Raw genomic sequence first — 26,530 nt, 5'->3', positions numbered from 1 at the left:
GCTCCCAACGACATTCCAGCTTTTAGTCCCAGGACCAACAGTATTTATTAGTCTGCCCTTTTTACACGAGGGTCAGAGTTGACAGGCAGACGTGCCGGCAGACCAGCGACAGCGGAGTGTGCACGCAAGAGCCAGCATTCGGACTCGACGCTTTCCGTTTCTATTCTTCCACGCTCGGAGGAAAACAAAACTGCGTGGGAAGGAGGGGGCGGGGTCCCTCGTGGAGGTGTAGATACCAAAACCAACGTGAAAGATGAAAACAAAACCCCGTAGGAGGTAAGCCATGAATCCCAGACCCAGGGAGTTGATTGATTTGTAGCAAAAGGAACTGGGCGCAGAGGGCAGCGGTCCAGGGAAGGCTTTTCCCACATGGGTCTCTCTGGGGTCCCCAGGCCTCAACCCACAGAAACACACCGAGCCGGCCAAACCTCCCACAGCCTAGACCGACTCCAGCACGGGCTCGGAGGCGGGGCGAGCCGGGGCGCTTCCGCTTCCGGGCGCGGAGGCCCCACGTGTTCCGACCCGCTGGGCCCCGCGCGACTCGGATCCCGAGCAGCTCTTTCGGCCGGGAGTGGGTGGGGGAGCACCGGGCAGGGGAGGAGCCGCTGGAGCCGCGGGAGACGTGAGTGTCCGGGGGACCTGGCCGGCGAACGGGCACCGCAGCGGGCGGGGAGTGCGAGCCGGGCGGGGCAGGAGCGTGGGGAGGGGCTGTAGACCCCGCCCCCCCGGTGCCCGGGGATAGCGGCTGCCTAGGGAAGGGGCGGCGGCGGGGTCCCCACGGCCTGGGCGTTGTGGTCCTGTCACCTCCCGGCGGCCGGAGCCGGAGACGGGTGGTGCTCCAGGCTTCTTCTCTGACCAGCCGCCTCTTTCCGCCCCCCTCTCGGGCCTGCGGACACGCACTGTGCCCCTCGGATTGCATCCATGCCAACTGCTCCCGGGACCCCAGAACCCAGTGGGGAGTGGTCTAGGCCCCTTGACACCCATCTTCCCCGCTTCGCCAGTCTTTACACCCTGCCGCTCACATTGCTCAAGAAGAACCCTTTCGCTGGCTTTCCCTTCCCTCCTTCGCGGCGAACCCCGCCCCCTTCACGGGCGATCTTATCACCTGTGATCATGCCAGGCATTGGAGACCGGCTCGCTTCACCTGTCGTAGTGACAGACTCAGAACTTCCCTGTAGCTAGAGGCTACTGTCAGCTCTTGCAGCTTTCTTCTTCCTACCTCTAACAGCCAGTTCACGGGCCTCTTCTCCACCTCACCGCACCAGCTGCGGGACTTGTCTCAGTCGACTGAAAAGTTTGCTAGTTTATATTCCATGGCTGCACTGGTCCTCTCACACACACTTTATTCCCCCTGAGCCGTGGCTGTCTGTTCTCGGTGCTGAACTCCCCAAAGGGAGGCATATGGGTCCAGCTGATCTTGAACTGCCTTGGTCTTGGACAGCAGCACCACATCCAGGGTTTCGATAACAGGCTACCCTTAAGAAATACTTCTCGTTCTCTGTCTCCGCTCTGTAGGTGAGAGCCAGGGAAGCTACGCTGGAATCAGAAAGCTTCTCTCTTTGCAGCTTTTCTTCCAAGCAGCCCCTTGAACCTTGATCCAGAAAACTACCTTAAAGAGGTGTCAGGGTGGCCATGGAAGGCCTGTTAGGAGAAGCAAGTGACAGCTTAGTAGTTGCTTTGTACCATCTGTCTTGAGTAACTTTCTGCCATTACTGCCTCACATAGAAGGGTGGACAGAGTTGGAGGGAAGTGCGACATTGTTCTTCCCAGGACCACCAGACACTAATCTTTCCCCCTCTCATCTCCACATACATACCCTTTTGCTCTCTGTATACTTGCAGGAGACAGTCATTTCAAGGGCCCTGCAAGATTTGCGTCACTATGAGGGACTCTTGTTCTTACAGAATATACAGGTGACTATGCAACTTGACAGAGACATAAAACGGTTCTAGACTTTCTGCTTTTGTTGTCTTCTTCTTGCCTGAATGTGGACATCACTGGATAAATTTGTTCCTTTCTGGATAAAACCTCACACTTACTTCCTTTGTCCATGTAGTGGGTACCGAGTTTAGCACACATGAAATGCTTATTAAACACAGAATGCTGGGACTTCGTGCCCAGAATCTGCGTGTGAGGCCGAAGTGGTGCTGTGTGGTCTGTATTGATCACTTCGAGAGCCACTGTGATTTTTCCGGACCTCATGACAGCCACCTTGCAGAGGTTTGAGGACAAAGACTTGAAAATACTAGTAGTGTTGCCTCATCTTTGGTGGGTGATCTTACCATTCAAGTCTGAGTTATTTGTGAAATTAAATGCCTTGAAGACAGAAAGCCATCATCCATTATGGCAAGTTAAGATGAAATACTGATGAGGTTTTGTTTGTTGTTTTTTGTTTTTTTTTCCCTAATATTGTTTTGGTTTTGATTTTGGTTTTTTGAGACAAAGTCTCTCTGTGTATCCCTGGCTGCCCTGGAGCTCACTATATAGACTAGGCTGGCCTAGTACTCACAGAGGTCTGCCTGTCTCTGCCTCTGAGTGTTGGAAGTAAAGGCTTAGGCCCAGCTCCCTTGATTTTCTTAATTCCTCTGATAAAGTGCTTGCTGCTCAGACCACACGTATATTCCAGGTTTGTGCTGTGAATTCCTGATATTGCTGAAGTCCCTGCTTCTTCCTGATTGCCTGTTAAGTTTAAGGTCAGAGCCTTTGCTTTCTTCCTCCTTTCTGTTCGGCACCTGAAATAGTATGAGATATAAAATTGAGGCTCAGTGTTTATGGATTGAATCAACTCTCTGCACTTCTTCCCTCAAAATTTCCTCCATTGATATTAACACAGTCTGTCTCTATTGAACAGTCAAACAGGATAGACTTTCAGACTTTGAAATACTTAATACCAGCGCCTACAGCTGTCCCCCATGAAGGACTTGTTACCATGAAGCCTGGCACCCACTGATTTCAGTGCTTCTGCATCTAAGTTGGGGCATGTATTTATTGAGCTCCCTTTCTACAAACTACCTGGAAAAGTGCTAGGCCCAGGAGCATATCCTTGCTTAGGGGACCTAGCTCACCAAGGAAAACCCAAGAATGACTGCTGGGTTTTCTTCTGCTCTCTCAGATTCCTCTTGGTCAAACCACAGAGACTGCAACCTTTATCACATATCTATCTGCAAGAAAGCCTCAGATCAAGCCAGGAGGAAGTCACCTAGCATTGAGTAGTGGGTAGCCAGGATGTATTAATAGGACAGACATAGAAAGTAAGTTGTCCTGAGTTACTTACATCCACCCCTGGGGATCCTCCGGCTACATTCTTGGTAGTTACCCTTTCCCTGTTGTGAGATTGTCATTGACTGTGTTTGTTGTGGGAATTTATTGTGTCTGTCTGCTGAACTTTGGCTGCCAAATAATAAATACTGATTTCTTCCTGGTGGGTGTCAAATTTGATGTCCCTTACTTTTTCAGCTTCAGATTAATTTGTGGTATTTTGTCTTAAATTTGTATGTAATGATTGACCCACATTATTTAGGTCAATAACTAATTCTGGGTGCTATCCATTAAATGTAGGAAGCTTCATGTCATGTTGAAAGTTAACGAACATGGTCAGGGTGGCCAGATAGGCAATTCTGGCCTCTTAAAATATGTATTTAATCCAGCCTATCTCAGTTCTTTAGTAAACCTCTTTGATCATCCTTCACTAATCCATTGTGAACCAAACAATAAACAAAGTACTTGTCTTTATTCCTTCTGAAGCCCCTCCTATCATTATAAAAATCCAGTTAGCTTCTCATAGGATGATCCACTTTGCCTTTAGACAGGAAAATCATCTCCTTCAAAATGAGCTGACACAACTGGTCCAGGGTGCCAGGTCTTTGCAGGCTAGAGCAGGGAAGAACTGTTTTTATCATTACTACCTACATCTGTGTGTGTGTAACAACAGAGAAACATTTTATTAGAGACTTAATTGCTCTGGTTTTTGTATTTTCAGTTTACCTTATTCTCGATGACATTTTTACATCCTGCTTAAACCTTAATGCTGACTACAAAGGCAGTCAAATTTCAGTGTAGGAGATCATCAAACCCCAGCCATACTGACCTTCCTGTACCAACCACTACTTAATTGACCTCTCATTTCTTCCTGTCTTCTCCTTTTCTATTCCTCATTCTATTTCTTAAAATCTATTGTAAGAAGCTTTGAGCTAATATTTTCTTGGTATTTAAATAGGACTTTTATAAAGGAAAAAGTAAAGGGAAAAAAACAGTTTTCAAGGTGGGGCTAGAGCTCAGTGGTAGAGCACTTGCCTAATGTGCAGAGTTCTGGATTCCACCCCAACACTTCTGAAATCAAACCAGTTTTTCTGCATGGTTCAAAGCACACTGATCATGACATGTTTGAAGGCCAGAAGCCAGGGAATGCATTGCTTTCATTTTCTTTGCCTTCTGGGCTGAGCTTTCACAGGACTTGAGCTATACTCACTGGATATGAATCACATTGCCTCCTGCCAGCTGCAGAAAGGGAAGGGTCTTTGCTTCTGGTAAGTAGAAGCCTTGCTGGTTCCACCTTCAGTTAAAGACCACGTCATCAAGGTTCTGTCTCATCTGTCTTCAACAACTCATTTCATTCAGGTTATAGTGCCTCCAGAGCAAAGACTGTTGGCTTTTTGGGTTGAGTCTAGCACTTCACTTGTGCTTAGACAGTAAACAGACCAACCCTTTCCCTGTGAGATCTAATTTTTCTTTCATAATTAGGAAGAAATAAAATGAAACCTTTGCTTATTATTTAAATCTTGATTTCTCAAAAGGATTTAAAAGAGCTTGAAGCAGAAAAGTATGAGCCATATTGAGCATCTACCCTGTGCTGGATTCTATTCCAAGAGATTTTTTTAAATTATTTCATTTACTCCATAAAATGAACATGTGAGATAGGTAGTGTTAACCACATTTCAAGGATAAAGCTGAGAGTTAGAGAAATTGTGCAGTGTAGCTTATGAAAGTAGAGCTACATACCCAAGATTCCAGCACCATGTTACCGTTTCATGGGAAAATGGGATGTGCATCTGTACATAGAACAGTTGAGATAAGAGTGAGAATTTGGCTAGTGTAAGGGCCATATTGTTGTAGTCTTTAATTTTGTAGAGCAGCAGCCTTAGAAGAAAACAGTTAAAAGTTGGAATTAATCGTTTTTACTCTACAAAAGCCAAAAGGCCCTAGTAAGCTCCACTAAGCAGTTGTGTTCACAGCCCCAAATTATGAGGCTGCATTTGGCATTTGTGTGACTTCCTGGAGAGGTGTGAACAGATAGCCACACCAGATAAGATGTAAAAGATAGATCAAAGGATTGCTTCTACCCATATAGTTTGGTAAGCCATTGAGTACATTAATAACAAGTAAGGGGTTACTTGTAGGCACAGAGGTACCTGCATCACCAAACAGTCTACCCCAAAATGGACAACTCCCATAGTTCCCTGCTCAGTCTGAAAGTGGCTCCCTCAGCGTCTTCACCACTAGTTGCTTCCTGTTTGTATCATCTTGGAGAGAGGCCTCATGAATCTTGTAACTGTATGAGCTTCCTGAATCAGTGAACTTCCAGAGCCTAAGGATCATTAGCTTCGTGAGGCTTAGGAACCACACCCCACCACCTCTCCAAAGGGGGCTATTTCATTTGGGAGGAAATAGTTGTACAGCGCTCACTCCTTCCTGTGGCTCTTATGTTCTTTCCACTCTGTCTTCCGAGTTGTTCCCTAAGCCTTTGAAGGGTAAAAGAGGTGACTGAGAATTTTCTTCCATTTCTGGGTGAGCATGGGGCCACAGTGCCAGAGCAACAGTCATTTACTCTCAGCAGCTTGACAGATTGTATCAGTCTCTGTAGTACCCACTTGGGAAGGTGGGGGAGCAGCCTTTCTTTCTGTATTAGAGACCGATAACAGCAGTAATCTGTAAGTATAAACAACTGTTTCAAAGGCAGTTAGGTATGTCTCATTCACATTAAAACTGCTACTGTTTCTGTAGTAGTAGTAGTCGTTTCCTCACCCCTGGCCCTCCTGACCTCCCTAGCCACAAGTATTCGCTTTGGCTTAACAAAAGTTAAGTCAGTCGCTCCCGTAGAGCAGGCTTTAAATCGAAGCAGAAGGCAGCTGGTTGCACACTAGCAGTTTGCCATTATTGCAGCAGCTGGCGTATCATTCCTAAAGAATGTTCATAGTGTAGAGCAGAATTTACATCTGGACAGGACCGTTGGTGACATTTCTCCCACAGTAGACTGCATAGCACCTTCTGGCACTATGAAAACCATCCAGCAGGTAAGAAGCTTCCAGCTCAGTCCCAGATTGATTTCTCGTGTCCTATAATCAAAGCATGCAATGTCTTCCGTAAGAGAGTCTTACCATTTAGTTCTAATGTGAAACCAGCAGCAGTGGCAATAGCTTATATGGAAGTGGGGTAAGAGGTGAGGGGGGAACTCAGGTCTCCTTGGCTAATAGCTCATAGGAATAGTGTGGGATTTTCACTCAGCAATCTTAGGACTCCTGGGAGTGCCCACTCACATAAGATGACTTCTGCAGACATTTTGATTGCTGTTTTTACTGCCCTTGCAGATTCTCTTCTAAGTCTGCAAGACACTCAGTGGATTAACATTATAGGATGATACCTTTTTACACTGAAGGCAGGGTCTCTAAAGGCTAATCATCCATTCCAAGTAAATACCAATTGGTCTAGGCACCTAAGAGATAAAACTGTTATTAAGGCCCAATACAGCATGAAAAGATCCTATTGTTGAATCATTTGTTTTCTCAAAGAGCAGTGTTAGGTACAGTTGTGTAGATGGAGGCACTACTGTATTGTACACTCTCTAATCATAGTCATCTCCCTAAGCCATCCACTGCATGCTGAAGACCCGCTTTGCATTCCCTCACTGGGTTCTATGGGGCCGGCTTGCACTCATGGGCTCACTTGGCTAAGGGCAAGCAGGCCCTTACCTTCCGAACTGCACTTGCCACTAGAGTCATCTCTGATTCTAACAAGCTCCAGGATATCGTCCTCCCTCTGTCAGCCACACATGGCTGTTAAATGGCCCTGGGCTAAGTGATCTCAGTATACCGTCCATGTTAGAGGCCGATGGCAGCGGTAGGCTGAGTATCAGCCTTAGTATGCCTTTTTGCGGAGAAACATTCACAGCATCCCCTGGAGGACAGCTGCCTGCTCCTAGGAAAACCTCAGTCTTTTTACTTGTAATGCTTTGTCATCCTGGTCTTGGTTCACCAGTTTATGGAACTGTTCAGACTTCAAAGCTTTAGATAATCTCAAAAACACACATTTGGCCTTTTATCAACACCCTCCCAAGAACTCCAGCCCATGCTAAATCTTGCCACATTTGCCTTTCAGTGGCCAAGAAAGACTCCCTTCTATGCTTTCCTGATCTCATTTTGATTACTTTAGCATCATAAACACCCAATATACATTCTGTTCTAAGTATTCAGATCCACCAGAACTTCTCCACCCAATAAAGAGCATGCCCTGCCATGGACTTAGCAAAGCTACGAAAGCCTTTTAGGAGTACCAAGGTCCCTCCTGAGTCAACCTCTTCACTTAGCAAAGCTACTAAAGCCTTTTAGGAGTACCAAGGTCCCTCCTGAGTCAACCTCTTCACTTTCCCTAGCAGCCCTGTCTAGCCTTGTGAGCTGGGTGTCAACCACCACGTATCACATGTCCAGTTCCTTCAGTAATGCTTACCCTTCCTTTGCTGTTTTCCAGTTCCTGATGATCCTGACGGAAGTTCTGAGCCAACAATAACCAAATGACCCTAATGGCTTATAAGAGCTGTACTTGGGAGACTGGTCTTCCTCAAACTGCTTCAGGTTATGTGTACTCTGTCTCAGGGAGGGATGAGTAGTTATGTGTCTCAGTGTCTCCACTTCTTTGATACTTAGATTGATCCCATCTGCCCTCACGTCTTAGAGCCTCATGAACCAGGCTATGAGAGACTCTCATACTTTGTTTTACCATCTGTTCAGTTAAAACATTTCATGTGTACAGCATTCCCTTATTCTGTACAGGGCCACTAGTCACCCCCTACCCCATCATGCTGAATCATGAATTTTCTCTTCCTTTGTATTAAAGGTTGGAATTAAGGGGTATCTTCTTTCACTTTTGCCCTCTTCACTGACTGACTTTCTCACGGAATCCCAGTTTTTAAATTGGAGGTGGTGGAATGGAGTGCTTTTTAGGAGGGATCTAGTTTGTACTGTCTCCCTTACACCTGCCAAATGTAGGAAATGACAAACCAACACCACCATCTCATCTTACCTCTTTTTTCCACCTTCTGCCAAGTTAGAGGACAGCATTCCCATGTCTTTCCTATCAGAATTCCTCCCTTACATGGACAAGCTCTTCCTGGACAGACAGCTGAGCTCAGTTGTTTACCTTTTCACTCAAAGCAATGGCCATAATTGCTACCTTAAACTGGTTATGACCATATCCCATATATTCTACTTTCAGGATTTGTATATATTCTCAAGTTCATCAGCTTTTGGAGGAATGCCTCCACAGTTGCATGGTAGGCCCAATTCACTAGGGAGGCATGCGACCTCATACCACGTAGATAAGATGGTCAACTTGGCACTCCCCCAAAGGATACTCCATTCTCATGTCTTCACCTTGGTGGCATGTCTTATTACCCATTACATGAAGTTGCCACTACAGAAAGGAAGCACACTATTCCATGTCAGAAAGGTGATACGGGATGTATATATCCCATGCAGAAAGGTCATCACATCAGAATTGCCTCTGGGTATTCTGGTCTCAGATCAGTCTTAGCTGCATGCCTTAACCTGTCACAGTGCCTTTGCAGCTGCTCCTCCCCAGCTTCTGTTTGATTCTTTCAGACCCTGTTCACTTACCAGTTGTGCTGTATGTCTTTTGGGGGGAGTTGTGAACAAACGGTTCTTCACCCCTAAATAAAGTATTATGGCAGACCAAAAAGAAATAATTCTATCCAAGTTTAGTTCGGTGATCTGGTGATTTTATTACAGGAGTATGGGTGAGTCAAAGGCACACATCACAGAAAAGATCTGCCCCAGCATGGGTGACAGTTGATGAAAACTGTCTCCCTGGATCTCCCTGCTTAAGTTGAAGGCAGTGCTGCCAAGGAGTCTGCCGTCCACATCAGTTGCTTACTGCTTATATAACCTTGGGTATTAGGTTTGATGAGTATGATAGCTCAGCTTCCTGAGTCTTGTAAGTTTTGTAGACATCCTAAGCCTTGTTTCATCACCTCCCTAATGAGCTTCACTCTTCCCTCGGGAATGACTATACATCTACTAAATATAATCATTTAAGTCCAACTGCTAGTTATTGTCTAAAGACTATGTTCTAGTAAAAAGGTCACCCTTTTTCCTGTACCTAGAAAAGATATCTTTTAGGCTACAAAATTGAGAATTTTTTTAAGTCCTGTGGTTTTCTATGCTCAAGAGAACTGAGTTAGAGCTAGCTCTGTTATGTGACACCTTCAGATAAGGGACAAAGAAAGCTGATCCAGGAATAGTAGAAAGGTCTTGGTTTTAGTTTCCTCATGCCTCTCTCCTAATTATTCTTTGTGTACTCTAACAATGTATATTCAAGAGGCCAGGTCATGAATTGAATTATCCCCAAAGTGACCTGAAGATTACTCCATCACACTGAAAACCACTGAGAATGCCCTGTTTACTTACAATGCAAACAATAAATTTGTCTTTATTCACTTATCTACCACACATTTTGCTAGACATGGTTTCATCCTTCCCAGAGACAAAAACTCAGGAAATGTTGTATGCCCTCATCAATTATGAAGCAAGTACTTACTGTTTGCCAGACTTTGAGCAGGGTACAACATGCCCCTCCCTTCAGACCCTGTATAGTTTCATGAGTTATCCTGCCACCAGAGGAACAGGGTTTTTTGTTGTGTTATTGTTTGGCTTTTTGAGACAGGGTTTCTCAGTGTAACAGCCCTGGCTGTCCCTGGAACTACCTCTGTAGACCAGGCTGGCCTTGAATTCATAGAGATCTGCCTCTGCCTCCCCAAGTCCTGGGATTGGTGGGATTAAAGACACCACCACCCAGCTCAGAGGAACAATTTTTACAACACAATGCATCCTGTGAAATGGAGAGACTCAAGCTTTTATTATTCATCACCTGGGAGGGGGTTAGGAGGAATTCAGAAAATAGATTGGAAGGAAGAGTGGAGTTAGGCAAGTGAAGGCTTAGTGAAGGTGTTTCCCAGAGAAGCTGAGAAAATTCTGTTAACGGGAAGCAGGAGATAGAAAACAGTGATTTGAGCATGGCTCTCCTGGAATTGGCACTCATGGTAGAAAAGAGAGGGCCCTGGAAGCCAGCTCTTAGAGAACCTTGAGTATCAGAGATTCTCTGGTGAGTCAGAAAGCTCGAGGGACTGGAGAGATGGCGCAGGGTTCGTTAAGTACACTTGCTGCTCTCCCAGACTGAAGTTCTGTTCCAAGCACTGAATGTCGGGCAGCTCACAATTACCTGTAATTCCAGCTGCAGGAAATGCAACAGCTTCTGACCTCCTTAGGCACCAATACACATATTAAATCAAAATCAATCTTTTAAAAAAAAATCACTTGAAATCCAAATAGCATACTAAAATTATTTTTCAGGAATACCATGAAAAGTTAATGGTAAAACCAATCCAAGATTACTAAAACCATTAGTGATGAGCTAGAAACAAATGAAATTCTACCCATTTTTAATTCTACCAAGAAAAAAATACAACTTCACTAAAGATGGGCATAAAGTTCAAAACAAAACTGCAGACTATCAAGAAGTACAGAAATTTAGCACAAGATGACACAGGAATGCTAGAACTAGGCAAGATTGTTTAATGGGTAAAGGTGCTGCCGAGCTTAGTGACCTGATCCCTAGAATCCACTTGGTAGAACGAATGTCTGCAAGTTGTCCTCTGACCTCCACATGTACACCATGGCATGGCCACATTCACACACAGTTTTTAAAAAGAATTACAGAACTATCAAAAACATGAAAGCTATATTGCAAATGTTTGAAAACAATATAACGAAATAACTTGGATTAAGAGAAAATTGGGAACCATGTGATCACTGGCCATGGGTCATACAAAGTGCAGCAGCAGTCAAGGTGCAGCCGGCTGGTCAAGTGCTAACCTTGAGGGTTGGTTGCAGGCAACTGCAGTGCAGAACAAAATGATTGACAAATAAGGAGTCCCTGGGATGGATAACATTCTTGTCTGGAAGAGGACAGAGCCAAAAACAGTTGTAAAGCTTGAGCTCAAGTGGTTCCCTCAGCACACAGTACCTGACAGAGGCCAGTGCTTTTTCCAGGGTTGAGACTAGACATTCAAATATGGTAGTATGTTGTGCTCAACTAGAGAGTTTAATGCAGATGAAGATGTGATGCATTTGAAGACATTTTGTTAGAATTAACAAGACTAAATGAACTAGGAAAATATGAGTATAGATATGGAAAGATGTGTTGGCTGCTAAGGTAGGAAAAAAACATGAGAGTGGAGATTCATTCATTTTAAGTGCATTTATTGTGTTGTTGGTAATGGGCTTTAGAGAGTAAAATTCACAGTTCCTAACTGAAAGGATGCAGAAGTGAAAGGTAAATGGCGCTGGTGGCGGCACTGGTTGAGGTGTGGAAAGGTCACGGTCACGACAGAACCCAGTGTTCAGAGCTTTATTAGGAGGGGAAATGGGGAGAGAGAGGGTTCAGGCCTGGAGAGAGAGAAAGGTGGTAGGGGAGGGACCAGAGCAGAGCAGGGAGAAGAGGGAGCATGGTGTCAGCATCCGACTTTTAAGGCACATACATAGTCACCAGCGCCCACTGATGACATAAGACACAAGACCCTGAGCTGCACATGTGCAGGAGTGAGGGCAGGATCCTAACACTAACATCAAGAAATTTTACAAGGAAAATAAATAGGTAATGACAGAGGTGGACCCAGGTTGCTTTTGACCCACTTAGGTGATTTCCAACCATGTGTAAGGGTAGAGAGAATAGTATCTAAGGAAATGTCTCAGAAGAACAAAACCTAAGCTATGTCTTAAAAGATAAGTAAAGTTTAGCCTAACTAAAGGTCACAGGTAGGAAGAGTAGTTGTAGCAGGAATCTTAAAAGTTGTTATTAATAAAATCAAACCCAAGGCCAGTTATTGGGGTCAATGCTGGTAGATCAGAGAGACAGAACAAGCCACAGCTATCTCACCTTACCAATTCCTCAGCTGGTCCTGTTTCCTCAGACTGGAAGCTTCTGTGTCCTCATCCAGAATGAATCTCAGCTGAACTGTGCTGCTCGAAAGCCTGAAGCTTAACCAGCCACATGCTTAACCAGCCAAATGCTGCTAGTTTCTGGTCCTCATGCCTTTCTGCTTTCTACCACCACTCTCTGGGATTAAAGGCTGGCTTTCTGGGATTAAAGGCGTGTGTCACCATGCTTGGCTATTTCCAATGTGGCCTTGAACTCACAAAGATCCAGGGGGATTTCTGTCTCTGGAATGCTAGGATTAAAGGCATGTGCTATCACTGCCTAACTAGTAGCTTATCTGACCCCAGATAAGTTTATTAAGGTACCGATATTTTGGGGAACACAATACCACCACATTTCCTCTCTTTTTGTCTAAAATTAAAGAAAGCTTGTAACTAATACAAGAAAAACTATCCAATAAGTATATACAATATATACAGTCAAAACTTAACATTAATGATGTCTAGTCCATTAACATTTGACAGATTCAGATGAAAACTCCATTATATATATTAACAATGTCCAGTCCAGTAACATCTGATAAACTCAGACCAAAAAAAATTTCATTACTTATTTAAAACAAGTAGTTCCTTTTTAAAAGTAATTTCCATAATTTTCCTTTTTATCTTATCATATCCATATCCTCTCTTTTTTCTTTTCATAATAGATTCAGTAGTCTACCTTTTGTCATTTTTATATCTTCCCCTTCTTCAGTGTAGATTCAATGATCCACCTATTTATCCTATTATTTCTTTATCTTTTTTCTCAGAGTAGATTCGATGATCTATCTCATATCTATTTTCTCTTTTTCTTTTTGTTTCTAGGGGTGAAGTATCTTTAGGGAATCTTGAAAAGAAATTTTTTGGGTTAATTGTCAAGTCCTGTATCATTTGTCCAGTCTTTGCATAAAAGGAAAGTTCAGGGCTTGTTTCAAGTCTTTGTTCAAGTAGTCTGTCAGGCTGGATCTTCTCAGCTAGCCATCTCAAAATTGTCCTAAGCAGTTTGTAGTCCAAAGCAGATCTTTCCATGGTGTTAATCAGCTTAATGGCTTTATCATAGTCCTTTTGAAGATTTCAAAGTTGCTGTGGTCATGGTTCCATGCAGACTTTTTTTTTTTTTTGCCTCCTCTGTGGTTTGGAGCAATCACAGTCTGATAAATGTCTGTCTCTCGGAACCATGAACATTCTTCCCTAGAACAGAAAATCTTCACAATAATTTTTCCCCACCATTTGTCTTGCCAAACTTTTAACTGACCTTTGCCGATGCTTTCTTATAACACGATGGTCCTGGCAATTCTTCTCTGAACCAGCAGCAGTAAACCCTTCGTCCCAGGTAGCAGCATCACCGCAGTCACCAACACGATGAGAAGGAGCTGGCAACGTGGAGCAGTAGCCACTGCTTCCATGGTCCCACCACTGTTTGTGGTTCAGTCCAGGCCAAAGCTTCTCCCAAGCCTCCTAGGCCGGCCTCAAACTCGGGATCCTCCTGCCTCTGTCTCCTTCAGCAAATCCTACCGGCGTGTGCCACCACAACCGGCTGAGTGTAGCTTGGGCCTGAGCTGGGGCTCACAAGGCCACAGTCAAACAGCTTTTTCATGAATTCGTAACACGAACGTTGGGCGCCAGATGTAGCAGGAATCTTAAAAGTTGTTATTAATAAAATCAAACCTGAGGCCAGTTATTGGGGTCAATGCTGGTAGATCAGAGAGACAGAACAAGCCACAGCTATCTCACCTTACCAATTCCTCAGCTGGTCCTGTTTCCTCAGACTGGAAGCTTCTGTGTCCTCATCCAGAATGAATCTCAGCTGAACTGTGCTGCTCGAAAGCCTGAAGCTTAACCAGCCACATGCTTAACCAGCCAAATGCTGCTAGTTTCTGGTCCTCATGCCTTATATATCTTTCTGCTTTCTACCACCACTCTCTGGGATTAAAGGCTGGCTTTCTGGGATTAAAGGCGTGTGTCACCATGCTTGGCTATTTCCAATGTGGCCTTGAACTCACAAAGATCCAGGGGGATTTCTGTCTCTGGAATGCTAGGATTAAAGGCATGTGCTATCACTGCCTAACTAGTAGCTTATCTGACCCCAAATAAGTTTATTAAGGTACCGATATTTTGGGGAACACAATACCACCACATTTCCTCTCTTTTTGTCTAAAATTAAAGAAAGCTTGTAACTAATACAAGAAAAACTATCCAATAAGTATATACAATATATACAGTCAAAACTTAACATTAATGATGTCTAGTCCATTAACATTTGACAGATTCAGATGAAAACTCCATTATATATATTAACAATGTCCAGTCCAGTAACATCTGATAAACTCAGACCAAAAAAAATTTCATTACTTATTTAAAACAAGTAGTTCCTTTTTAAAAGTAATTTCCATAATTTTCCTTTTTATCTTATCATATCCATATCCTCTCTTTTTTCTTTTCATAATAGATTCAGTAGTCTACCTTTTGTCATTTTTATATCTTCCCCTTCTTCAGTGTAGATTCAATGATCCACCTATTTATCCTATTATTTCTTTATCTTTTTTCTCAGAGTAGATTCGATGATCTATCTCATATCTATTTTCTCTTTTTCTTTTTGTTTCTAGGGGTGAAGTATCTTTAGGGAATCTTGAAAAGAAATTTTTTGGGTTAATTGTCAAGTCCTGTATCATTTGTCCAGTCTCTGCATAAAAGGAAAGTTCAGGGCTTGTTTCAAGTCTTTGTTCAAGTAGTCTGTCAGGCTGGATCATTTCAGCTAGCCATCTCAAAATTGTCCTAAGCAGTTTGTAGTCCAAAGCAGATCTTTCCATGGTGTTAATCAGCTTAATGGCTTTATCATAGTCCTTTTGAAGATTTCAAAGTTGCTGTGGTCATGGTTCCATGCAGACTTTTTTTTTTTTTTTTGCCTCCTCTGTGGTTTGGAGCAATCACAGTCTGATAAATGTCTCTCTCTCGGAACCATGAACGTTCTTCCCTAGAACAGAAAATCTTCACAATAATTTTTCCCCACCATTTGTCTTGCCAAACTTTTAACTGACCTTTGCCGATGCTTTCTTATAACACGATGGTCCTGGCAATTCTTCTCTGAACCAGCAGCAGTAAACCCTTCGTCCCAGGTAGCAGCATCACCGCAGTCACCAACACGATGAGAAGGAGCTGGCAACGTGGAGCAGTAGCCACTGCTTCCATGGTCCCACCACTGTTTGTGGTTCAGTCCAGGCCAAAGCTTCTCCCAAGCCTCCTAGGCCGGCCTCAAACTCGGGATCCTCCTGCCTCTGTCTCCTTCAGCAAATCCTACCGGCGTGTGCCACCACAACCGGCTGAGTGTAGCTTGGGCCTGAGCTGGGGCTCACAAGGCCACAGTCAAACAGCTTTTTCATGAATTCGTAACACGAACGTTGGGCGCCAGATGTAGCAGGAATCTTAAAAGTTGTTATTAATAAAATCAAACCTGAGGCCAGTTATTGGGGTCAATGCTGGTAGATCAGAGAGACAGAACAAGCCACAGCTATCTCACCTTACCAATTCCTCAGCTGGTCCTGTTTCCTCAGACTGGAAGCTTCTGTGTCCTCATCCAGAATGAATCTCAGCTGAACTGTGCTGCTCGAAAGCCTGAAGCTTAACCAGCCACATGCTTAACCAGCCAAATGCTGCTAGTTTCTGGTCCTCATGCCTTATATATCTTTCTGCTTTCTACCACCACTCTCTGGGATTAAAGGCTGGCTTTCTGGGATTAAAGGCGTGTGTCACCATACTTGGCTGTTTCCAATGTGGCCTTGAACTCACAGAGATCCAGAGGGATTTCTGTCTCTGGAATGCTAGGATTAAAGGCGTGTGCTATCACTGCCTAACTAGTGGCTTTTCTGTTCTCTGACCCCAGATAAGTTTATTAAGGTACACAGTATTTTGGGGAACACAATACCACCACAAGTAGTGTATGACTTTCCTCCAAGCCAACCAATTGCCATCTTGGAGCATTCAGCTGTGCCCCTTGCAAATGATCCCAGCTGGGCTTGTTTATAGTTCTCCCCCATCCATCCAACTGCTCCCTAGGGTCTGTCAACTCAGCACATTCCCTGGGGGAGGGTCCAGAATACACACACAAACATACCAGAGAAGACTAGAGCAGGGCCTCCATCTTTGCAGCTATTAGGAAAGCATTACATCCCTCTGGGTAAAGCTTTCTAGGTGTGTCTCTCTGCGGGAGGAGTGACCACATCCCTCTAAGTAACCCCTCACCTGTTCTCCATAAGGTTGCCTAAAAAAACACTTTCACTCCCCAAAGTGAAGTTTGATGGGATCATGCGTCCATTTGTTGTTAGGAATTTAGGACAAGGTGTAGCTATTGCTTATGTTTCTCCTGGGAAGAAATCTTAACAATTCATATTAAAAGGCTAAAGTGCATGGCACATGTGTAAATACTGTATGCATCCAGTTCAGGAATGGCGGGCATGGCTATAAAAGATAGCAAAGTGAATAACAAGATTAAGGCCAGCTAGAGTGTGATATGCTTAGAGAAGCTCCTTCACTTAAGAAAAAAGCAGGAATGGTTGAAGGATCATCACTAGGGGAAGAACATCTCAAGATTCACTGTGACAGCTAACACTGGTAACACTGGATCAGGGTGTCCAAACTTTTGACATTGCAAAATCAATGTATCTACAAATAAATTGATTATATTAATAGTTATCCTGGAAAATGTGTGGCCCACAGGCTGCATAGACGTACCTGCCAAAGAATGGTGACTTGAAGATAGCAACTCCCGGAAGCAAGGAAGTGAGAAAGGAAAACTGCTAAGAAATAGCCATACACACGAGGCTTGATGGCACACGCCTTTAATCCCAGCTTTTGGGAGGCAGAGGCAGGCGGATCTCTGTGAGTTCGAGGCCAGCCTAGGCTGCAGAGTGAGTTCCAGGAAAGGCGCCAAAGCTACACAGAGAAACCCTGTCTCAAAAAACCAAACAAACAAACAAACAAAAGAAATAGCCATACACCTTGTAGCAGTCAAAAGAGGACAGAGTGGAGAGTGTTTGCAATAGGTACAGTCTTCAAAAAGCCCTGCTGTTGGCCCGCAGTGCAGTCACTAGAGCTGGTGGTACAGAGAGTGGGTAAGATAGACTGTAAAGAACTTTGTGTGCCCTGCATAGGGTTTCAGATGATGTTACTAACATTTTAAACAACTACTTTTTATAATACTGAGTAATGTCATTGGAAGTATACTTTAGAAAGTTAATAGTTAACATTGAAGTTCTATCTCCCTTGTAAACATAACAAACAGTAAGACATTTAATCTCAAATTTACACTAACAGAAAATATCATTTCCATTCTCTTGATGAGAAACGTCATTTCCAGAAAAAACTTGTCACTGGGCCGCACTCATGTCCCATACCTGCTAAGTGATAGCAGGCAGATATAGGCACTCTTATCTCCCCTTACTTCCCTTGATAGTACCCAACCAGGAATCTCAACAGAATGTCAAGTAGCATTTCTAAAGACATAACTGTCTGGATGTACTGGATCAGAATGCCTTTTGGAGAGTAATACACAGCAAAACTTCACAACTGACTTAACTATATTTTACTCGTGGTTGAGTACTGCAGGGAGCACACTTAGGAACTCATGGCTGTAGTTCAGTCAAGGTGGTAAGGACCACACTGAAGTAACAGGGAGGAAGAAGAGTAAACATTTAGAAATTTAAGAAATAGGGTTGGCTTAATACATTTTAAACAGTGAGAAAGAAAGTTGAATCCAAGGATTACTAAATTGAGTGTGTTCTTAAGAATTGGTCCCTGCCAAGGCATGAAGAAGGTAAGCTTGCAAGCATGACCAGAATAAATGAGTGTCCTTTGTGAATTTGAGGATCACTAAGTCATTCAGGTAAAGATGTTTTACCAAGATGAAGACAGGCTTTTTGGAGTGCTACTCATGTTAGTCTTTCTTCACTGCTGTTTTTGAAGTTCTTAAATCTCCAAGAGTTTCCATTTTACAAAGGTTAATGTGTGTGATGCAGCCTTACATAAACTGCACCCACCCTGTTGATATCTCAGGTTATACATGTTATGTGCCTGTGAAACAAACCATGACCACTGGGAAATTTGTTAGTAGGCATTATGAGCAAGCATCCTTTCTTTGAGCCATTTAGGTACCAGGCTTTTTCTCTTAGGCCACCCACCAGCTCCCAAATCATGACACGGAGACTTACTGTTAGTTTTGATTGCTCAGCCTAGCTTAGGCTCGTTTCTGGCTAGCTCTTTTAACTTAAATTAACCTGTTTCTCTTTATCTACTTTTTGCCTTTTATCTTACCTTTTTACCTTCTTTCTGTATATCTTACTTTCATTGCTTCTCATGTCTGCTGGCTTCTTCCTCCAGTGTGTCTCTCTCTTTCTTTCCTCTCTTCTTCTCTCCTCCCCTCTCGAGCCTAGATTTCTCCTATTTATTCTCTCTCCCTGCCAGCTCCACTATCCTTTTTCCTGCCTAGCTATTGGCCGTTCTGCTTTTTATCAGACCAATTAGATACCCTAGGCAGGCAAGGTGAAACAAATACAACATGTCTTTACATAATTAAACACACATCGTTACATTGTTAAACAAACGCCGCATAAACAAAAATAGTACACCTTTACACAGTAGTTAAAGTAATATTGCGCAGCATAAACAAATGTAACACATCTTTGCCTACTTAAAATAAAATTCTACAACAATGGGTAGCTCAGAATGTGCTGGCTAGAGTCTAGACAGGAAACAATGAAGCCAGACTAAAGAAGTCAGCAGAAAGGAAGTGCAAGAAAGCTATCAGGAGGTAAAACTACAGTATTAAGGGTATAGCAATGTACTGCTTTCCTCTGGGCTAGGAGCCTTGCCTAGGAAGTGAGGCAAATGAGGGTAGAGGAGCTTGCTAGGCTAAGTGGATTTCATTGCAACATACAGTTAGGGAGACAAGGTGGTACTTATTTAAGAAGTGTGTGAAGGATTTCAGAACTGTTGTCTCTGTATAACGACAGGCATCTATTCTCTTTCATCTTTACTTCTCTATCCTAGGTCCCTTGGGAGGAGCCTCTTGAGGTACCCAGTCTGAAATGCGTTAATGCCAGTGTGAGGCCTAAATGGTGTGATAACACCCAAGAACCAGGAAATGGCCACAGCCTTGGAACCAGAGGACCAAGATCTTTGGGAAGAGGAGGGAGTCATGATGGTGAAACTGGAGGACGATTTCCCCTGCGGGCCAGAGTCTGCCTTGCAGGGCGATGACCCGGTACTGGAGACCTCTCACCAGAACTTCCGACGGTTTCGCTACCAGGAAGCATCCAGTCCTCGAGAAGCCCTCAGCAGACTTCGAGAGCTTTGTCATCAATGGCTGAGGCCAGAGAGGAGGACAAAGGAGCAGATCCTCGAGCTGCTCGTGCTGGAGCAGTTCCTCACTGTCCTGCCTGGAGAACTGCAGAGCTGGGTGCGCGGCCAGCGGCCCGAGAGTGGCGAGGAGGCAGTGACGCTGGTGGAGGGTTTGCAGAAACGACCCAGGAGACCAAGGCGGTGGGTGAGGAGGGGGAGTCCTGATCTGTGTGATGTGGAGGGGGCCTGTTTCCGGAAAGACTGGATGTGGGAAAGAGTATGAGGACCCCATAACTTATCTTTGGGTTATGTCTAGATCCATGAGCCCCAACAGGGCAGGGACGTATGTGTGTATGAGTGTGACTTTCTAGGGTTTGAATCACCTGCCTGTGCCACCTGAAGGTTGGGGTCTTTAGATTCTTTGGATGTGGAACCTTGGGGTCCTCAGAAAGCAACTATTAGACTTCCTCAAAAATCCCTTTCCTAGGATGGTAATCTGGGGGAGCAAACAGTAATAGAAGACCTGAAAGAAGGAAGAACGGAAACCTCAGGACCCCAGATGACTGAAATCAAAGTAGAATAGTACTAGTATATCCTCTGCCTTGTCTTTGCAAAGATAACTGCTTCTTTATAGACCTGTGCAACTTGAGTTTCCCTTCCTCATCCGATTCCCTCTGGGGGTGTTCCTCCTAAAATAACCCCTGATGACAACCAAGAATTTCCTCCTGACTCCATGGTGACTGGAAGTTAAAATTATTCCCAGGTAACCGTCCATGTTCAGGGCCAAGAAGTCCTGTCAGAGGAGACACTACACGGAGGGGTGGAGCCGGAGTCTTCCAGTGAGCAACAAGATCCAACACAGACCTTGACCCCTGAGCAGCCCTGTGAGGAAGTCCTGCAGAGCACAGATCTGGGGACACCGGAAGAAGAGAGCTCGCAGCATGAAGGGGAGCACCAGCCTCTGCAGGAAAGTGGTAGGAAGAAGCCTCAGCAGGAAGCAGAGATTTGGGCAAAATGAACTGGAAATGGGGGGGGGGGTTCTCCTGTACCAACAGGCTAGAAAATTGTAATTGAAAGAAAGCCCAGAATCTTGATGTTGGGAGCAGAAAGAACCATCTAGAACCTGCCTCAATATGGGGCCAAGTCTAAGTAGTGGTGTTCCTGAGTGCTCCCAGCATTCCAATGGGGTTATGGCTAATGGTGGATAGGATAATTCACCTTAGACTGGTTTCTTGACTCTCTTAACAGAAGTTAAGGCCACTCTGTTCACTAGAATAGAGGGTGCTTAGCCTCTTGCACTTGTGTTACTGATCTCTGTCTCCTTTTTTTTTTTCTTTTTTTTTTTCCTTTAGAGGTTCCAGTGCCCCAGGATCCAGACCTTCCTGCAGAACCAAGGTCTGGAGACCCAGAGATGGTTGCTCTTCTCGCTGCTCTCTCTCAGGTAAATCCTATTCAGAATACGTATTTGAAGGTCTGTTGGGTGTTAGCCATATGCTAACAAATGTTAGTGAACAAATCAAGGATACAAGTGTGCATGCTTCAAGTGCACGTCTTCGGTTCTGTGGGTGTGCAGGATCAGGGAAGAAACTGTGAAATTAAATAATTGCTTTCAACTCCAGTCTGCATAGTCTCTTTACTTGTCAGAGGTACTAACTAAAGGGACTAATTGGGATCATTTGGCAATATTTAGTACAATTTTGAAGTTGGGTGGATTTGTTAATCATTTGTAAAAACAGCTAATATGACTGCTGTGATATTTATGATAGCGTGATAGCTTGATAGCTTCAGATCCTTTCTTGTTCTGAAATTAGGTGACTGAGAAAAAGGGATAGAATTCACTCCTGGTTTGGAATTGTAGTCTAGCTGAAGAAAAGAATGTCCTCCTCGTTCTGACTATAGATGCTAATAGATGGGGTCCTTTGGGAAAGATTCCTAGAAAAGATGGTTTTTACAGAGACATCCCATTAAAACACCAAACAGAGAGATGAATGCTTTAAGCTCTGTTTTAAACAATACCCTGAAGAGGAATGTAATCTGGCCTGAAGAAACACAATGGGTTGGAGGAGCAGAAGCAAGGTCGGTGCTTGCCTCCAGTGCTGAAGGTTCAGAAGCAGGCGCAGTGGCAAGCAGGCTCCCCAAAGGAAGCCTGTTAGCATTCCCTTTGTCTGTGGATTGGCATTCCCTTTGTCTGTGGATTGACTCTACCCCAAAACACAATAGGCTGCCTGAAGCGTCTCATCCTGATTGGATCCTTGTGTCATTTCAGGGATTGGTCACATTCAAGGATGTGGCTCTGTGCTTCTCACAGGATCAGTGGAGTGATCTGGATCCAACACAAAAAGAATTCTATGGAGAATATGTCTTGGAAGAAGATTGTGGAATTGTGGTCTCTTTGTGTAAGGAGTTGCATGTATTTCCAGGGCATTCTAGCCACAAACATCTTTTTCCTATCGGAGAATAGGGAATCAAAGACCGTGGACTACGTGAACTAAAGTCTCACTTATGCATGCCTACCTCACAATGAGATTAAAGATCAGTTAGCTGAAGAAGATGCTCTCCTTCCAGCTGACAGGAAGAAATAAAGATGCTTGGAAAAAAAGGAATGGAAACCGTTAATACAGAGCATACAGTTAGCATCTTTTGAGCTTTAATAGTTAACTTGGAAGTAAACCTAGGAGTTTTGAAGCAGGAAAAAGAAAGGTAATCTGCTTTCCTCAACAAGAGGGAAGGAGCAAGGCTCACAGTACAGATCTAGTTACTGAGACTCAGGTGAAGGCACAAGAAATGTATGAGATGGGCAGTACTTAGAGGTGCCACGCTAAAGACTAGTAATATCTGACCATTTAACTTACATATTTGCTCTGCCACCTACCAGTCCATAACGATCTGCTCTTAACTCGGGAAACTATTGAGCCAATCGTGATGTCCTTTTTTCCCATCTCTTGAGCAGCATTTCCAATTCCCAGACTAGATGATACCTCTCAGATTAGAGAAGAAGAGCCTCAGTTCCCAGATGCCCATGAATCTCCAGAGCCTGCAGAACCAGAAATCCTGAGTTTTACCTATACAGGTGAGGAGTAGCCGACGGCTCTGACCACATTGGACAGTTCCCTCTAGGCAGTGCACCTCTTTCCTCCAAGGGCCTTTCTCATTGGGTCTCTTTCATTATTTTGTCTTTTACTTTCTGTTACAGCCTCATTTTGTAGCCCAGTGGCCATACCCCGTACCCACGTCCTGGTTCTTCCTATATGCCATCCATCACTAATGTCTTTCTCTAAAAGCCAGACCCTTCTGCCCTTAGCCTCTTCTGTACTCTCTCTGTCATTCGTTAGAAAAGCCATTAGAAATCCTCTCGTGAGAGAAGGCAGTTTTGTTACTATAGCTTTTCCTTTTCTGTTTTTGCCCCTTCTGTAGGAGACGTGAGCGAAGACGAGGAAGAATGTGTTGAGCAAGAAGATACACACAGGTCTATTCTGGCAGACCCAGAAATTCACCAGACTCCAGATTGGGAAATAGTCTTTGAGGATAATACAAGTGGACTTAATGACAGAAGATTTGGTACAAATATTTCTCAAGTTAATAGTTCCACAAATACTAGGGAAACTGTTCCTGGCCACTCCCTGACAGGTAGGCAACATACCTGCCCTCTGTGTGCAAAAAGCTTCACATGTAATTCTCACCTTATTAGGCACTTGAGAACTCACACAGGGGAAAAACCCTATAAATGTCTGGAGTGTGGGAAAAGTTACACACGGAGCTCACACCTTGCCAGGCACCAGAAAGTCCATAAGACGAACACTCCTCATAAACAGCCTCCAAACCGGAAGAATGTAGGTGCCCCTCTGACCCAGTCTGAGGGAAATACCCGTGTGGAGAAACCATATACCTGTGATGATTGTGGAAAGCATTTCCGTTGGACTTCAGACCTGGTCAGGCACCAGAGGACACATACAGGAGAAAAACCTTTCTTCTGTACTATTTGTGGGAAAAGCTTCAGTCAGAAATCTGTGTTAACAACACACCAAAGAATCCATGTTGGAGGCAAGCCCTACTCCTGTGGAGACTGTGGAGAGGACTTCAGTGACCACAAACAGTATCTGACACACCGGAAGACACACGTGACTGAGGAGCTCTATTTCTGCAGTCAATGTGGGCGCTCCTTCAGCCATAGTGCAGCATTTGCCAAGCACCTGAAAGGCCATGCTTCAGTGAGGAACTGCCGGTGTGATGAATGTGGTAAAAGCTTCAGCAGGAGGGATCACCTCGTCAGACATCAGCGAACACACACTGGAGAAAAGCCTTTTACCTGCACCACCTGTGGGAAAAGCTTCAGCAGAGGATATCATTTAATCAGGCACCAGAGAACCCACACAAGAAAGACCTAGCTATGTGCCATGTGTGGAGAACTTTATTCGGCCCTCAACTGGGATGGGCTGGGCTCTGTGGTCAACCTTAGAAGACCTTTTCTGAGGCATCTCTTTGACCTGCCCATACCTTATGTCATCTCTTCCAACAACCAAACAAAAGCCCTGCCCAGAACTTATCAAATTTTCTCAGTTGAGGTTTCTCCTTCACTGGCATGCTCCTGCCTCTACCTCATGGGTGTGAAGTAGGAGATTTGGGACATTAAGAAATTTTGTTTATTATATTTTGAGAAACCTAGGCTATTCTGTATCCTGAAGACTACTTACCAGGCTCAACTTCAGTGTGGTCAAGGATAAATACTTAGGTCTGATAAGGGACCAACCTAAAGGGGTCTGTCCTTACTGGGCTCAATCCATAAAGCACACAGCCCTAAACTCAAGACAGGAGGTTTGTGTCCTAAGAGCTTGTCACACACTGATGGGCTAGCTGCAGGTCCTCACAATCTCACCTCTCCACTGTACCTTTCCTTTGATGCTGGAGACACGGGGGAGAGTGTTAAAAGACAAGTCCTTAAGGCTGCTTCACAAGGGTTTTGGCAAGCTGCTCCCTTCCCCACTGTCAGAATGACACCAAGTGCCATACCCTGCACAAAAGGGGGCCTAATCCAAAGCCCCTGGGGTGCACCATCCCCTGTCTAAATCCTCCTGTCGTTAGCTTTTCCACTATTCAGCTCCTGTCACTTTTGTCCCTTACATGCCTACTGCAAGAAGATATAGTGCTGGAGTGCTGAAGAATTCAGTAAAGCAGAATTAAGTCATGGGGAAATCCAGTCCACTCCCACCTGTGTGTAAGCCTGTCTTCCTTCCTTTGGGTTGTGAGAGGGAGTGTGGAGCACTGTGAGCATAGAAAGGTACCATAACCAGTGCAGAATCACAACTGACTGGGTCACTTCCTTCACAGAAGGGAAACTAGAGAAGATGTAAAAACCACTTTGGAAAATATGAAACAGCTCTTGCTGCTGGCCAGAACTATTAGGACTATTGTGACACCGAGTCCTTAGTGTCCCTGCCTCAGTTCTCCAATGTCAGGGAAGATTACCAACCCTAGTACTTTGGACCCTGAGAATTCACCAGAAGTAAAGGGATTTTTATGTGTCTGTGTTATTTGGGTTTTTTTTTTTTTTAATATATAAGTTCATTTTCATGTAACTGTGAACTAAAAAGTAGTATCTCCTGGTAGCCCCAGGGTCTTTGACCTGTTCGAGGTCCCCTGGAGGCCAAAAAACTCTGAACCTTGTGTGTCTGGCCATCTGGAAAGGACTGGGGAGAGATGCTCCAGAAATGGAGTACAGGGTGTGGGATTAAAGCATGAGAAGGCGATAGACTTGTGTGCCTGCTTGCTTCTTGCTTATTTCACAATCACAGAGGAATATGGTGGATTAGCAACACATCTTCCCAGCCCTAACATCTCAATGGGGAAATTCTCTTGAGATGGACTAGTTCAGTTTTAATGCCAGTCAGCTGATGTCATGGACATGCATATGAAATAAATGAAGTGATACTTGTAGCCAAGTGCCCCCAATGTACAATTTGCCTAATCACTTCCTAGAGCTTCAGGTTTCTGATGCCTCTGAAGGCTATTTCTGCTTTAACTAGATTTGGAAGGACAAAGTTGTTTCCCACAATAGTAAGGGCCTGAAGTGACTAGCATAGCTCTGGGTAGAATGTGTACACATAGGGTGAAGCCTGGAGTTTGCACAAAGAGACTAATATTCTACCATTTTTCAACCACGTATCTAAAGTGTAAGCAGATTTTGTCCTATGAGAAATGTCACTCAAAGGATAGTCTAATACTTTTATATTAGTACTTTCATACTAATCTCTTAAGGAACATAGAATACACTGGAAAAGAAATTGTCTGCTTGATTTTAGTAAGTAAAAAAAATCTGTCAAGACAGTTCTCCGGAAGGAACAACCGGAACTGATGGGGTTGGGTGAAACAGCATGTCTACTGCTGTTGTCTCTGCAGAGTTTCCTGTGCTGACAGTGGGTCTCTGGTCCCATTTGTAGACTCCTGGAGAGATGCTCAAGCTCCCAAGGCTGAACACAGCCACAGTGGAGCATCAGAGCCAGTGATGGTACCTCAGATGAGGCAACAGCATTTCCACTGACCCTAGGACCGAGCACAAGATGCTCATTGCCAAGGGTCTGCTTCTAGAATTAGTGAAATCCTGGTGTCTTTTGTAAGGATAAATAGACAGGTTTTTAACAGTATATGAAGAAAGCTATAGTCCGCTAAACTAAACAGAATGTCCAGCTTATTGCAGCTGGGGAGTGATGTAAAGATACAACTAGATTAGAAATAACCAATAATCATTCAACCTTACAATCACAAAGTACCAAGAGAGCAAAGGAAATATGCTCCAAATTAGGAACTGGTGAATTCATATGAACTGCATGGAAGTTTTTGAAAATTGAATTAGCATCAAGCCATTAGAGCCAAAACCTTCATAAAGTCTTACTGCCTCCAGACTCCAAGTCAGGTGATAGATTTAATAAAATGGTGTATTATTT

General features: G+C 44.1%; 1 protein-coding gene across 2 annotated transcripts; it reads left to right on the top strand.

Annotated features, from left to right (window-relative positions):
• On the top strand, positions 1-25,340 carry Znf202 (zinc finger protein 202). Of its 2 annotated transcripts, none has more exons than XM_028866272.2 (7): positions 1-622; positions 19,302-19,797; positions 20,356-20,566; positions 20,945-21,033; positions 21,859-21,988; positions 22,543-22,662; positions 23,007-25,340. In XM_028866272.2, exons 2-7 carry the CDS (start codon positions 19,396-19,398, stop codon positions 23,975-23,977), a joined length of 1,923 nt encoding a protein of 640 aa, XP_028722105.1. In that variant the 5' UTR covers positions 1-622; positions 19,302-19,395; the 3' UTR covers positions 23,978-25,340. The 2 variants fall into 2 exon arrangements, with proteins under 2 accessions (XP_028722105.1, XP_028722107.1); XM_028866274.2 differs by having other exon boundaries at positions 3-622; positions 19,302-19,793.
• Positions 25,341-26,530: the final 1,190 nt, after the last annotated feature.

Source organism: Peromyscus leucopus, chromosome 7 (genome assembly GCF_004664715.2).
Source record: "Peromyscus leucopus breed LL Stock chromosome 7, UCI_PerLeu_2.1, whole genome shotgun sequence".
Taxonomy (NCBI): Eukaryota; Metazoa; Chordata; class Mammalia; order Rodentia; family Cricetidae; genus Peromyscus; species Peromyscus leucopus.
This window is presented reverse-complemented; position numbering and strand designations above follow the sequence as displayed.